Consider the following 14059-nt stretch of genomic DNA (forward strand, 5'->3'; position numbering starts at 1 on the left):
GCCTCGAAATCATTAATACACTATTCCTCGGGCATATGCCCGATAGCTCAGTACCGCGGAGAGGGGAGGGGTAATTTTTGGAGAGAGAGAGAGAGACACTCGAAATGCACACGCTATTTAACAAAAGTAAAATAAAATCTTATATTTCACAATAGCGGTGATACAAAACAAAAAAAATATAATCCAAAAATCGCTCATCGCGAGTCTAAAACTAAACAGAAAATTACACGTAACCTACTCTATTTCTTACTCTAATGAGCTCGCGGCTCCCTAACTAAAACGTCACTCAACGATCACAAAATCCTCATACGCAATTCTTAATTTGCAAATTCGCCATTTGTTCTCCATGGCGATTATTGCTCGAACCGAAACTAAAACTAATTATTCGACGGTGCGCCGTCGGGCTACCGAACAGACGGCGTCCTCAATCCCACTCGAGATCTCACCCGACTCGGAGCTTCGACGCTACCGCGAGCTGTCTAATCTAAATCTAAATCTAAACGAATCCGTAAACGTTACTATATTTTAAACGCAACTAAAACGCAATGCTCAAACTTCTCGTCTCAACTGCTGCTCAACGCAACGGCAATTTCGACTATACATCACCTCAACTCGACTAAACACTATCTTAACTAAACGTAAACTTAACTAAGCGCGAGAACCACTACATTTAACTTCAACTAAACACAAGCTCAAAGTAACGCACCCAATCTACATTATCTTAACTAACGGGTACGGAACTCAATGCAAGCGCAACTAAACGTAACCTAAACTATACGCAATCGCAACGCATCCGAACTTAATTCTTTTCAAAATCCCCCAAAACGTTACCCGCTAATCCGAGCACTCCAATTCGGTACTTCCCGACCTACTCGAGAGGTGACACACAAAAAAAACGATAACGCGGCTCGACCCGGTACGGCGAAATTCGGCTATACTTGGTTTCACTAACGAGAAAGATTCAACTAAAACCCGTGACTCTACTCAACTTTTTCAGAAACTCAAAATTTACTTTACTCTAACCCGCGTACTCAGGGTACGGTCATCAAGCAAAAGAATCGGCAAAAGAAGTTCGAGTACTTCTCTACAACGCAAATCCAAAACGGCTATCCGTTACTCGGCAAGCCTTTTCGCAATTATGCTCGAAATTCAATCGCGGGGATAGAAGCAGCGCTTACCTTCTACATCCTTGCAACCCCCTTTCCATTTCCCTCGCGCTTTTTGGGCGACTCCATTGCTTCGCGAAACTCCCCCAAAACGTGACTACTAATCACGACCGCTAGAACTAGAGTGGTTTCAAAAACCTACCACCTGCCGCAACACGGATCTCGATACGCCATCCCACACGTGACGTGATCCCCAAGAATACGCAATAATCGATCCGTCATCGATTTCGTCGATCGCGCAACTCGACGCGCACCTTCGATAGCATCGCTGCGCAGAACTTAAAGCTAGCTCGCAATCTCGTCCTCCGCGCAGCTCAATGACGCCTTGGCGGCGAGCGTGGTGCTCCCTCGTCGCTAGTCGGTCCGTCGCAAGTTCGCTGGTCAATTGTTGGCGGGGTGAAGGGGAAGAGGCTGCGGCGTGCCGGCCGCCAGCGGGAATCGCGTCCACCTTGGATTGCCGCGATGCGGGGATCTGCGTCGGCTCCCCCTCCGCAGCCTCGACATCCTTCCATCGCAATTGTTGCTAGTCCGCCATTTCGCAATTTCCTCGAATTCGGTGTCGACTTCTTGCCTGATGCCGTTGTAGCTCGAAAAATAAAAAAAATAAAAAAAAAAAAAACCTGAAATATCTTACGTTATTCGCTAAGGTGTCCCCTCTCGTAGTTTCGGATGCGTGACTCCAGTCCTGGCGCTCTTTTCCAAAAACTTCGCAACTCAATTTCGGAAATTCCTAAATTTTTGGTTCCGCCCAGGGTTCAAGGAGCCCCTTGTAACGGGCATCAAAAATGCCACGCTGCAGTGCCTATTGAAATATTGAAATATATGAAACGGCGGGCGGATTGGGCAAGTTTTTGCGATCTTTTCACTACAATGGTGCATGACGTAGCTTCTCTATCTGGCGCAACCAAGTTGTAGTGTTTAAAGCTTTGCTTGACCGGTAGTGCCGCGGACCTAGTACGGGACGTCTGGCTTGTGTTCGTGCCCTCTGACACTTAGATTCGGAGTCGCGAAGGTTGTGGGAAGCGGAGCTGAGCCAGGGTGACCTCTCGGAGGGTACCAGCTCTCTTGGTTCACTCCCGAAATTCACGGACTTGATAAAGTTTTTGGAACGGAGAACTCAGGCCTTGAATATGATCGCACTCGAGTGTCGAACGGAGAAGAGGTCGGCTACAACACCTCCTGCGGGACCCCAACCCCGTAAGGTTTTCCACGCTAGTTCTCTTCGATCACCGAATCCAACGCCGTACAAATGCCCGCTCTGCTCTGGTGCTCACCCCATCTCAAGGTGTTTCAAGTTTCAGGCGAAGGCTCCTTCTGAGCGGTTCGCTAGTATTAGACACTTAGGGCTTTGTTTCATTTGTCTGGAACCACATCAGGCAAGAGATTGTCCGTCAAGCGGAAGATGCGCGGTTTGTCAAGGACGACATCACACGATCTTGCATCGCGGCGCTCGAGGAAAATATCAAGGGTCGAGCCGAAGTTTGGGAGGTTCTCGAGGCCCAGAAGGAGGTGGACCTTCGGCACCCCCCTCTGTCGTAAACTTGCATGCGGCATGTCATTCGATTGTCGGGCGAAGAGTTCTGCTCGCCACGGCGCGAGTGCAGGTAATGGGTCCGAACGGAAGCAGCACCTACGCGCGAGCACTCCTCGATCAGGGCTCGGAGTCGTCATTTGCTTCGGAATCCATAGTGCAGTTGTTGGGGTTATCAAGGAGACGCGCTTCCGTAACACTGTCGGGACTTGGTTCCGCTGAGACAGGAACTGCGACCGCGAGGACGCAGCTGGTGCTGCGGTCCTGCGGCAATCTTAAATTCGAATTTGAAACAGACGCGCTCGTCCTCCCAAAGCTCACCTCACGTCTCCCATCCGAAAGATTTGGTGATCTAGATTTGCAACAATTTGAGGGTCTCGCGCTGGCGGATCCGGACTTTTCGGTTTCCCAAAATGTAGACGTGATTTTGGGCGCTGATGTTTAGGCCAGTTGCTCCGTCCCGGCTTGAAACGGTTCCCTACCTCACAACTTGTCGCTCAAAGTACGGCTTTCGGTTGGGTGATTTCCGGTATGGTGCGGTCCGACAAACGGCGGGCGGACAGAACTCTCTCTTCGTCGCCAACACAGGCACTTCACTGCTCGGTTGAACCGGATTTGGAGCAGACCCTGCAACGCTTTTGGTCTCTCGAAGATATTGCTCCGAATTCGAGTAGGCTGAGGCCCGAGGACAAGATCGCTGAGCATTTATTCAAGGACACTCACAATCGCGACTCACGAGGTCGGTACGAAGTCCGGCTTCCTGTGAAACCAGACCGCCCTAGGGTAGCTAACGAGACCAGGTCAATGGCGCTTAAATCTCTTTCTAGTATGCAACGTCGATTTTCGCGAGACGCTCGATTGGCTGAGGCATACGGTAGCTTCATGAGGGACTACGAACGCCTGAGACATATAACTCGAGTCCCGGCCTCAGAAATACGGTGTGAGGACGCGTGGTACCTTCCACATCACGCAGTGATTCAGGCTTCGGGCGAAAAATGGAAACTTCGCGTTGTGTTTGATGCCTCTCGGAAAACTCGCGAAGGGCACTGTCTGAATAACTTTTTGTGGTCAGGACCCTCCCTCCAGAGTGATCTGTCATTGATCCTCTTAAATTGGCGAAAATACCGTTTTGCGTTTACCGCGGACATAGTGAAAATGTTCCGGCAAGTCCTGGTCAAGCGCGAAGACCAGGATTTGCAGAGAATTGTGTGGGCCCCGACCGCTGATGCCAGTCCTGTTGATTACCGTTTACATACTGTCACGTACGAGACGACTTGTGCTCCATATCTGGCCATCCGCACGCTTTCGCAGTTGGTTATTGATGAGGGGGTTGACTTTCCTCTCGGGGCGGTTGTGTAAATATTGGTTTCTGGGCAGTCACGGCATAAGGGGGGAAGTCCGTCGATTTGGAGTTGGACGCGAGTGGTCCTGGGTGCACATGGGGCGGCATCTGGTTCCCTTCGTCGTGGACACTGGGTGTCCGTGAGTCCGAACCGGGATTCCGGCGCCTGATTTGATTGGATTACATGGATCGGATTGATTATCACTCCGGGTTATTGGAATCTCAGAAAGAAATAATAGACAGTTTCAGTGGCTTAGAATCGAGTATTTTGAGGCATTGCGATCTAGTAGAACGACTGAATTCGACACGTGTGTTTTGTTAATTTTGTTTTTGCAGGTCAGGTTTGGGAAATCTCTCGAGGGTAATAAAAGGCACGATGACTACAGATGTAACCGAAAACTCTTTGAATACTTTATTATATCACGTTGCTTACACGTCATCCGGAAGTACTCGACTAAACCCGGCTTCCACCGCGGTGACTCTCACGCCCTCTCACTCTCCACACAATCTGTCAAACATGGCGTACACTCCCAGAGACCTGCGCACGCAGGCGCGGGAGATTCGAGTACGAGAACGCTCACTCAACAGTGTGTGCGCCAGATTGTAAAGCGTCATGAATCAGAGAATAAATAAAAGTGTATTTGAACGAGACCAGAAATAGCCTCTAGGAAAATAATCAAACTCCACCCGGGTCCAGATGGCCTTGTGAGGGTGGTCACGATTGAAACAGCAACTACCACTCTACGGCGGCACATCTCTCGTCTATGCCCGCTGCACCTCGAAGATGGCGGCGAAGGGCGTAGGGCAATGTCGGAGGCCTAAGGATTCGTCTGTTGGACGAAGGCGGGCGGGATGTTCGCGCCACTTTATTATTATTATATTAGTTTGTAAATTTATAACAACAAATACTTTAGTTTCGTTATATTCGTATGTTGTACCTATTTACCACGTGTAAGGTGACTGAAGAGTCACAACAGTAGATTTACTTTCTTACTCCACATGACAAGTAGTTTAACGTTATAGTAATTCAAATTACGTACTTATTGTCCACGCCAAAAATTCGTGGGCCGATACTCGAATCGGCAGTTACGTACGTTCGCTTGGCCGGTGAGGGCGCAGCGCAAGTTAGTTAGTCTCGAGCGCTCGAATAGGTAGGGCGTGTTAGGTTTGCCTTAGACACGCGCGTCGATTATTTCGTTTCGCGTAGTTTTAAGATTTATCCGTTTAACACGGTCGGAGGAGACGCGGCAGACCGGAGTTCTTCTCTAACTTCAATCGGGATGGAATGAGTGAGTGAGAGGGTGAATAAATAAATAACACAATTTCGAGGGAAAGACAAGACGCTTGCTTCGGCATAAAAACCCTCACGATGCAGAGGGAAAAGCCGAAGCAAGACAAGTGTTTATTAACTGCAAATCAGATCATCATAAAACAGGATAATACAGTCGCTGGTGCGTTCCTCGTCAACCAGATTGAATGATCATTCAATAATCTTAAGCCAACTTATCTAAGTCTGCATGAGAAACCGTGCTCCGCAACTTTCACGCACTCGTGGAAGCAGGGAATGGGGAGCGTCATGGTGGCCCAATAAGGTGCAAACAGCGGTCCCGACGTCTCGGGAACCAACCCTGAAGTGCAATGACGCTCGCCCGGGAGACGGGCACCTCCGGCCCTACTAAAGGGTGTGCCGCGTCTCCTCCGACCGTGTTAAACGGATAAATCTTAAAACTACGCGAAACGAAATAATCGACGCGCGTGTCCAAGGCAAACCTAACACGCCCTACCTATTCGAGCGCTCGAGACTAACTAACTTGCGCTGCGCCCTCACCGGCCAAGCGAACGTACGTAACTGCCGATTCGAGTATCGGCCCACGAATTTCTGACGTGGACAATAAGTACGTAATTTGAATTACTATAACGTTGAACTACTTGTCATGTGGAGTAAGAAAGTAAATCTACTGTTGTGACTCTTTAGTCACCTTATACGTGGTAAATAGGTACAACATACGAATATAACGAAACTAAAGTATTTGTTGTTATAAATTTACAAACTAATATAATAATAATAAAGTGGCGCGAACATCACGAGAGCGTCTGCTTCAAACTCGAAATTAGGATCGGTGCGGGACCGCAGATATGGACTTTGTAACGAGCAAGATAGTAAAAATATTAAGAAGTAAACAGGAACTAGAATTAAGCGCATCGTGACTCTGAAAATGCACACGGCACTAACATAAAACATGAGTCACCACTAGCGCATACGCACTGCGATTACCATATTAGGAAATAGCTGCCGAAAGCACAAGACGGGGAAGAAGCACAGTAGCCGAGGGGCCAAGGGGGGCTTGCGCCTCAACAACAAAGCTCACGCAGAATAGAAAGTTACAGAATAACAACCCCGCACCTACACCACCGCACCAGTGCAGCGTTATACCATATGTAAAAACTTGCAATATAGTTATAGCTAATGAACTAAGATCACGGGCGTGCATGCGGCGAAGATGTCGTGCCCTAATTAGAATTCCTAGAAAAAGGGGGAGGTGCGCAAAGGGTGACAAGAATCTAAAGAGGGGGATCGTTCGGCGCAACGATCGACCCCTTATAAAAACGGCGACCGATCACCCGATCGTCCTCTTGGCTTCTACCACCAGATTCGTCATCTTGTTCCGGTACAGTCTCGCGGTAAAATCCTTTTGCCTTTGCATTTGAACTTTTCATACAACGTAACTCTGCCAAAAAGTCCAGCGAGCTTTCAGCTCCATTTTGTCATATTGATTTAAGATCTTACACTGTGTCACTCCGTTTTTCTGATTTGAAATATTGAACTTATAAAATAAATCAAAGTCAATCAAAGTATTCAAATACATTAGAATCAGTTATTCCGTTAAATCCTCTCACCAATCTACCCTGGAAGTCATTACATCCAGAGTATTCTCAAGAGGTAAGCCAATTAATTGAATCTTTTATCCAAAAATTACTCCTTCTTCGGTTCGTTCGATTAGAGCGACGGAATGCCCGTTGTCCGGTGTGTTTCAATACTTAATCGGTAATTGGTGACCCAAACTACTGATGTGAGTCTAACTGTAGCTGTGTGAATGATTCCGGTGTCTAACCTCTGGAAATTTCCACCAGGTACCTTTCCGACGTCACAGACCCATCGGACCTAACCGTCCAATCGGACCTATCGTACCTATCGGACCTAACCTAACCATCGGCCCTATGGGACCTATCGGACCCAGCGGGCCTATCGGATCTATCGGACCTATCGGACCATCGGACCATCAGACCATAGGACCTATCGGACCCAACGGGCCTATCGGACCCAACGAACCCATTGGACTTGTCGTTGCTGTGAAAATAATAGTAGATTCATGTTTTTTCAAATGTAACGACAAACACCACCATGAAATTTATGGATTAGAGATGGGTTCGCCGATCAACACTGTGCTTGCTGGCATGATCAAATGGACCTAACGGACCTGGATGACCTAAATGAACTTACTATGACAACAACATCAACAACGACAACGACAACTACAACAACAACAACAGCGCGGTTAGGTTGGGTTGGGTTCAATTTGCCAAAATCGTTACCGGAAAATTGAGTAACGCCAACGCGGGACCTTCGAATATGAAGGAAGTGATGGAGGTATACGCCACGCTGTTCCCAGCGGGACCGACTCTGGCGCCGAGCGGCGAGGACGAAGGACGAGACGAAGACCAGCGAGAGTCAGACACAGCCGAAGGTGGACCTATAGGGTATGCCGAAATAGACAGGGCAGTAAGGAGAACCAAGACGGGTAAGGCGCCAGGACCCGATGGCATTTACCCCGAAGTGGTAAAAAAAATTTACAGGGTGAACCCGGCCCCCCTTGGCGAAACGATAAGCAGGTGTCTCGAACGGAGATACTTTCCAAAGATCTGAAAAGAAGCAGAGCTGATCCTGATACCGAAGGGTCCGAGCAAAACCGACGGCGAAGGAGGAGAAAAGAAAAAGCAGGGATACAGGCCGATCAGCCTCCTGAGTGTCCTGGGCAAAACGCTGGAGAGAGTGGTGGATGACAAAATAAAAGACCACCTGAAAAATAGAGGCTTCCTCAGCAAGAATCAATACGGCTTCCGCGAAGGCCTCTCGACGATCGACGCAGTGGACCGGGTGACGACGGCCATCAAACAAAAAACTAAGAGGAAAGGCTGGGTAGCTGGGGTATGCATAGACATTAAAAATGCGTTTGGGTCCATCCCCTGGCCGGAGATAATGGAGGCAGCGGCAACGGCTGAGCTCCCGAATGACCTAACAGGGATCCTCAGATCATACTTACACGATAGACACATCCAGATTAGGGCTGGGGGGAAGAGCGTCAAGGCGCAACTGACAAGAGGCATCCCCCAAGGCTCGATACTGGGGCCAACCCTCTGGAACCTGGCATACAATAAAGTGTTATCAAAAACATATAACACAGAAATGGAGATCACCTGTTACGCGGACGATACCTTGATCCTGGTAGAGGGACGGACAGGAAAGGAGACCGCAGAGAGGGCTTCCCGCGCAGCAGCTGAGGTCATTGAACAGATCGAAACGTTAGGACTTCAGATCGCGGTTGAAAAAACAGAGGTGGTCTTCTTTACGAAGAAAAGAGCTCCACCACCAGAAACAGTACAGATCAGAGGAAAGGAGATCCATGCTGCCAAAAGCATGAAATACCTAGGCATCATCCTAGACCGGAAACTGAACTACTCGGAGCACCTGGACATGGCGTCGGCCAAGGCCATAAGAGTGATGAATAGTATCGGGAGGCTTATGCCCAATATCGGGGGACCGAAACAGGCGAGACGAAAGCTACTCGCACGCGTCGGCGAGTCCATTATAATGTACGGGGCTCAAATCTGGGGCGACGAGGCCAGAAAGGAGACGCGAGCCAGGAAGCTCAGGGTAGTTCAAAGAGCATGCGCACTGAGGGTTGCGTCGGCGTACCGAACGGCACCCAATGAGGCTCTTACCGTCATCGCAGGTATACAACCTCTGGAGATAACGGCGCAGAAATGGAGGCGGCAGTGGACCAAGGGAGGAGCAAGACGGGAGATGGAAACCAACCAAACCCCGAAGCAGAGAAAAGAGGCGATGAGAAGAGAGGCGGAGGAGGCGACGTCCTGGGCGAGACAGGAGTGGTGCACCAGGTGGAGGGACCACCGCGACACTAGTAACTGGGCCAGGAGACTCATCAAAGACCCGAATAAATGGTTGGACAGGACGCATGGGGAAATAAACTACCATCTGACGCAGATGCTCACCGGACATGGGACGTTCAATGAATACCTGCACAGATTCCGGAAACGGACAGCGGCAGGATGCGGCTACTGTACTGCGACCTCAGACAGCGTCGAGCACACAATATTTAGGTGCCAAAAATGGAATACAGTGAGAGGTCAATCCTGGAAGAGGAGGACTGGGGAACCACTAAGCCCGGACAACATCGTCGAGGAGTTGCTCTCCAGCGAGGAAAGGTGGAAGGAGATCGCGGCAATAGTCTATAAAATCATTTCAACGAAAGATAAGGACGACAGAAACAATGGCTTCTGACAAAAGAAGACCATCTTGTAAGTCTTAAAAGATTCCTACTCGCTTATATCAGGCATCGTAGTTATTGACGCGTGTTATCATCGTCACTTACTTCCATTCCCATTTTAAACTAAATACTGATTTTTACACCAATATACCTTTCCCACCTATTTCACATACTGACTATTTATCTATCTATTTACTCTATTTATCTATTCTATTTATTCTATCTATCTATTCTGACTATACACACTTAATTGTATTATTTTAAACTATATACTAATTTACCTATTTTACTTTTTACACACTGACTATTCTTCTACTCTATTTATCTATTTATTTATCTACATCTACACCTTGTCTATTGACAAGTTTTAAACATCGTAACGTCCTTCCATGTCTATTTTAAACTATATACTAATTTACCTATTTTACTTTTTACACACTGACTATCCTTTTATTCTATTTATCTATTTATTTATCTACATCTACACCTTGTCTATTGACAAGTTTTAAACATCGTAACGTCCTTCCATGTCTATTTTAAACTATATACTAATTTACCTATTTTACTTTTTACACACTGACTATCCGTTTACTCTATTCATCTATTTATTTATCTACATTTACACCTTGTCTATTGACAAGTTTTAAACATCGTAACGTCCTTCCATGTCTATTTTAAACTATATACTAATTTACCTACTTTACTTTTTACACACTGACTATCCTTCTACTCTATTTATCTATTTATTTATCTACATCTATACCTTGTCTATTGACAAGTTTTAAACATCGTAACGTCCTTCCATGTCTATTTTAAACTATATACTAATTTACCTATTTTACTTTTTACACACTGACTATCCATTTACTCTATTTATTTATTCTATTCATTCTATCTAATCTACTTCTTCCATTTATTCTATTTATTTATCCTTGTACATAGAAGTAAGACGGTTTCCTATCTCAAAACCGCAGAGAGTTAAGATAAGAGGGTGCTCAAATAGTGGGACCTTCGCCTACACAGAAGGTAAATAAGAATCAAGAGAGCCTAACATCCCTTGGAAGGGGGCTACCCCGCGTCCCCACGGGGAGGGGCTCGCGACCAGGGGAGACTGCCATAGCCGGTCCGAAGCCCGGTTGAGAAAAGTAGACGTGCCTAACAGGGCCTAACTTTGTCCCCAGCTGGCTACCCCCGGTGGGCGAGATGAGGGCACCCGGGCTGGCCTCCTCAGGGGGGCACGCTACGGTGCCACACCGCGCCGACTGGATCGGGTGTAAGATGCAATGCCGAAAGGCGGTTCCTTGCCCCCGAGCTGAGGAACTCCAACTCGGCGGTAGATCTTCGGCAAAATAAAAAAAAAAAAAAGGTTAGGTTAGGTTGGGTTGGGTTGGGTCGGGTCAGGTCGGGTCGGGTCGGGTCGGTTTAGGTTAGGTTAGGTTAGGTTCCCCCCACAGGGTCGCCACCTTGTCGTGGTGTGGGGGGCTTGATGCTCGTCGCGATGAACTGCTGGAGCGATGCCGGCGGGGCCTTCGGGCCCCAGCAGGTCCTACCTTGCCGGTAAGGTTCACAGGGAGTGGAAGGTGACTAACGGTGACCTAAGGGAGGGACCCTGACAAAAAACCCAAGATGGAGAGTCATAGGAGAATAACGGTTACGGCGCAAGGGATCGGAGCCCTAGTGCCGGCGGGGAACGTTGGTGACAGAGCAGGCCACACCCCGTCGTCATCATACGACTGCAATCATATACACACTTACACACACAACAGGAGGACGAGCGGAACACCCGTGCTAGGAAGCCCGGACATTTACTACACACTAGAAAATGAGACCATCCTGAGTCCGGATCTCAGAACACCCCTGAGACAACAGGAGGATAAAGAGGAAGCTTCCATGGAACACCTAGGAAATGCGATCAAAAGGGCCAATGCGGTAATCGAACAATTGCTTGACATTGGAGCGAAGATAGGCAAAGCCTATGGGCGAAGCCTCAACTTGAAGAGGGAGGCGCGGACTGAGGCTGACAATCAGCTCACACGAATCAAATCGGAGCTCATGGATGCAATCAATTGCCAGGAATCCGAAGAAGAAATAGATAGAGTGCAGACCCTCATTATGAGCTGGCCTAGTAAAATCGGGGCCGTGATGTTCAGGGTCTCCGAATCCAGGCGTTTCAGTGGTACCATAATAAGTGAGATGGAAAAACTGACGGATCAAGGCCAGTGGGTGATCAACAGATGGAGCGAGAATGCCCCACTAGATCTGACGGGGGAGGAAATACAGGAAATGAGAATATCCTGGACAGCTCCAAAGGACAGGCGGCCTAAACGTAAAAAGGACATAGAAAGCGACGGCAGCCGAGAAGAGGCACAGGAGAGCTCGGGCGGTCGCAGACCCAAAAAGACTCGTGATGCAGCGGAGAACGGGAGGGGCTCACAGCCCCAGCCCCCACCACCACCACCACCCGAACCCAAACCACGGGAAGAAGAGGGTCACCGCATAGTTGGTACACCCAGACAGCCGACAATAACGGCCATCAGGAAAACCGCCACCCACACGGCAACGTCCGCTCCGACGGAGTCCGAAGCAGAGGAGGAGGGATTTCGGAGAGCAAATGAAGGGAAGGAAAGAAAGACAGTGCGCATACAGGCTGAGGGTAGGATCTACCTTGATCTTATCCGAAACCTGAAGCGGACTATTCGGACCGACGACATCAAGGTCAATGGCGTTAGACAGGCAAGGAGGAACGAGGACGCGCTGGTAACGGTCGTTGGCCAGTCGGATGCGGCACAACTTGTGCTCAGGCTTCATAACGAAGGGATCGCCGCCGAAATTATGGGCGAACGTATGAGAAGGGCCATAATCCAGAACATTGAGGCGAACACGACGGAGGCAGAGATCACTCAGGCGGTGGATATAGCAACAGAAGGCCAAACAGAAGTAGTCTTCCTAAAGAGTACACCACGGGGCACCCTCACGGCGTGTATCAGAGCCCCGGTGAAAACAATTGACGCCCTGATCAGGCTGCGGCATGTGAGAATCGGCTGGACAAGAGCCAGCACGAGAGAATATAAAGAGGATAAGAGGTGCTTCAGGTGCGGGACGGTCGGGCACACGCAGGGTCGTGTAAGGTGGCAGACAAGGTGTGCTTCAGGTGCAAACAACCAGGGCACCTAGAGAAAGAGTGCGAACGGCAACCCGCTGAGAGCAAGGGGTCAAAGGCTGCCACTCCCCCGACAGCGACCACAACAGGAGAGAGGACAGTGAAGCAAATAAGCGCGGAAGAAAGAATCCGGCGGGGAACGCGCACTTTCAGATCGTGCGGGGTCCAAACGGCGATACAAGAGGAAAGGGCCGCACCGGCTAACAGGGCCAAGACCGTCGACCACCCTAGACAAGGAGCCTTCAGCTACGCAGAGGCGGCCAAGGCTAAGGTACAGACGAGGACCCCGTCGTCGCATACCACACCCGTGGCCACCGCTGCTGCGACGGCCAACGGAGGACGGGAGAAAACCAAAACGCAAGCGGTAGGGCAAATCCCCGAGCAAGGAGGAAACAAGAAGGGTCAGCAAAGGGGATTCGCGGTAATGGTCAGGGTCGAGGGGGAGGCGTACGAAAGAACCCTGGAGAGGATCAAAAGGAGTGTTCCACCACCGGAAGGCGGGGGCCTGCGGAGCATTAGAAGGAGTAGGGACGGGTCCCTCCTGATGGTATGCGAGGAGATGCCAACGGCCAAGAAAATGGCGGACCTGGTGGCTACAAAGCTAGGGGAGGGGGCCGACGTCAAGATACTGGGCGACAGGGTGATAATTAAGATTCGCGGGCTGGACGCACTAGTGCAGGCGGAAGACATCCGAACCGCACTCATCAATGAGATACCCACGGAAAAGGACGACAGCGACCAGACAGAAGTCATACGGATTATCACCTACCCGTGGAATGAGAAAGCCGCCATCGTGAAAATCAGTCGGCGCACCCTACAGGCCTTGAATGGGAGAGCCAACATGAGAATAGGTTGGACCATGGCCAGAATCATTGTAGGCCCGCAAGGGGTACGATGCCGTAACTGCAATAGACACGGGCACAAGGAGGAGGTGTGCCGTGGCCCTGGAGGGCAGGGACAGCGCGGAAACCTGGCAAAAGGGACAGAGCGCAATAGGATCCCACCGGGAATTTCCCCGCGGGGGACGTGCCAAGAGGTCGCGGAGTTTGACAGTCTGGTAGAGCAGGGGACCACCCCAGTGTCGAATAGTACCAGGAACGAGGTGTCCCCAACCGGCACCGGGCTGCAACAACAACAACCCGGAACAGAAAATGGCGGTGAGTCTCAACTGCCTACAAATCAATCTGAACAACTCGAGGGCTGCGGCCGATCTACTGGCACAGACTACCACAGACCAGCGGACAGACCTAGTCATAATTAGCGAACCTGCTAAAACAGGCAGAGGCTTGGGCA

At 49.5% G+C, this 14059-nt stretch overlaps 1 protein-coding gene across 1 annotated transcript; it reads left to right on the top strand.

The window, feature by feature from the left end:
* Window positions 1–3228: 3228 nt before the first annotated feature.
* LOC124214457 (uncharacterized) lies at window positions 3229–4056 on the top strand. Its single transcript, XM_046616728.1, has one exon. It carries the CDS (start codon window positions 3229–3231, stop codon window positions 4054–4056), a length of 828 nt encoding a protein of 275 aa, XP_046472684.1.
* Window positions 4057–14059: the final 10003 nt, after the last annotated feature.

This window comes from Neodiprion pinetum, chromosome 3, assembly GCF_021155775.2.
Source record: "Neodiprion pinetum isolate iyNeoPine1 chromosome 3, iyNeoPine1.2, whole genome shotgun sequence".
Classification (NCBI taxonomy): domain Eukaryota; kingdom Metazoa; phylum Arthropoda; class Insecta; order Hymenoptera; family Diprionidae; genus Neodiprion; species Neodiprion pinetum.

What these genes read in the sequence shown, in the direction of transcription:
- LOC124214457 (XM_046616728.1), top strand. Translation starts at nt 3,229, where the DNA reads ATGGTGCGGTCCGACAAACGGCGGGCGGACAGAACTCTCTCTTCGTCG.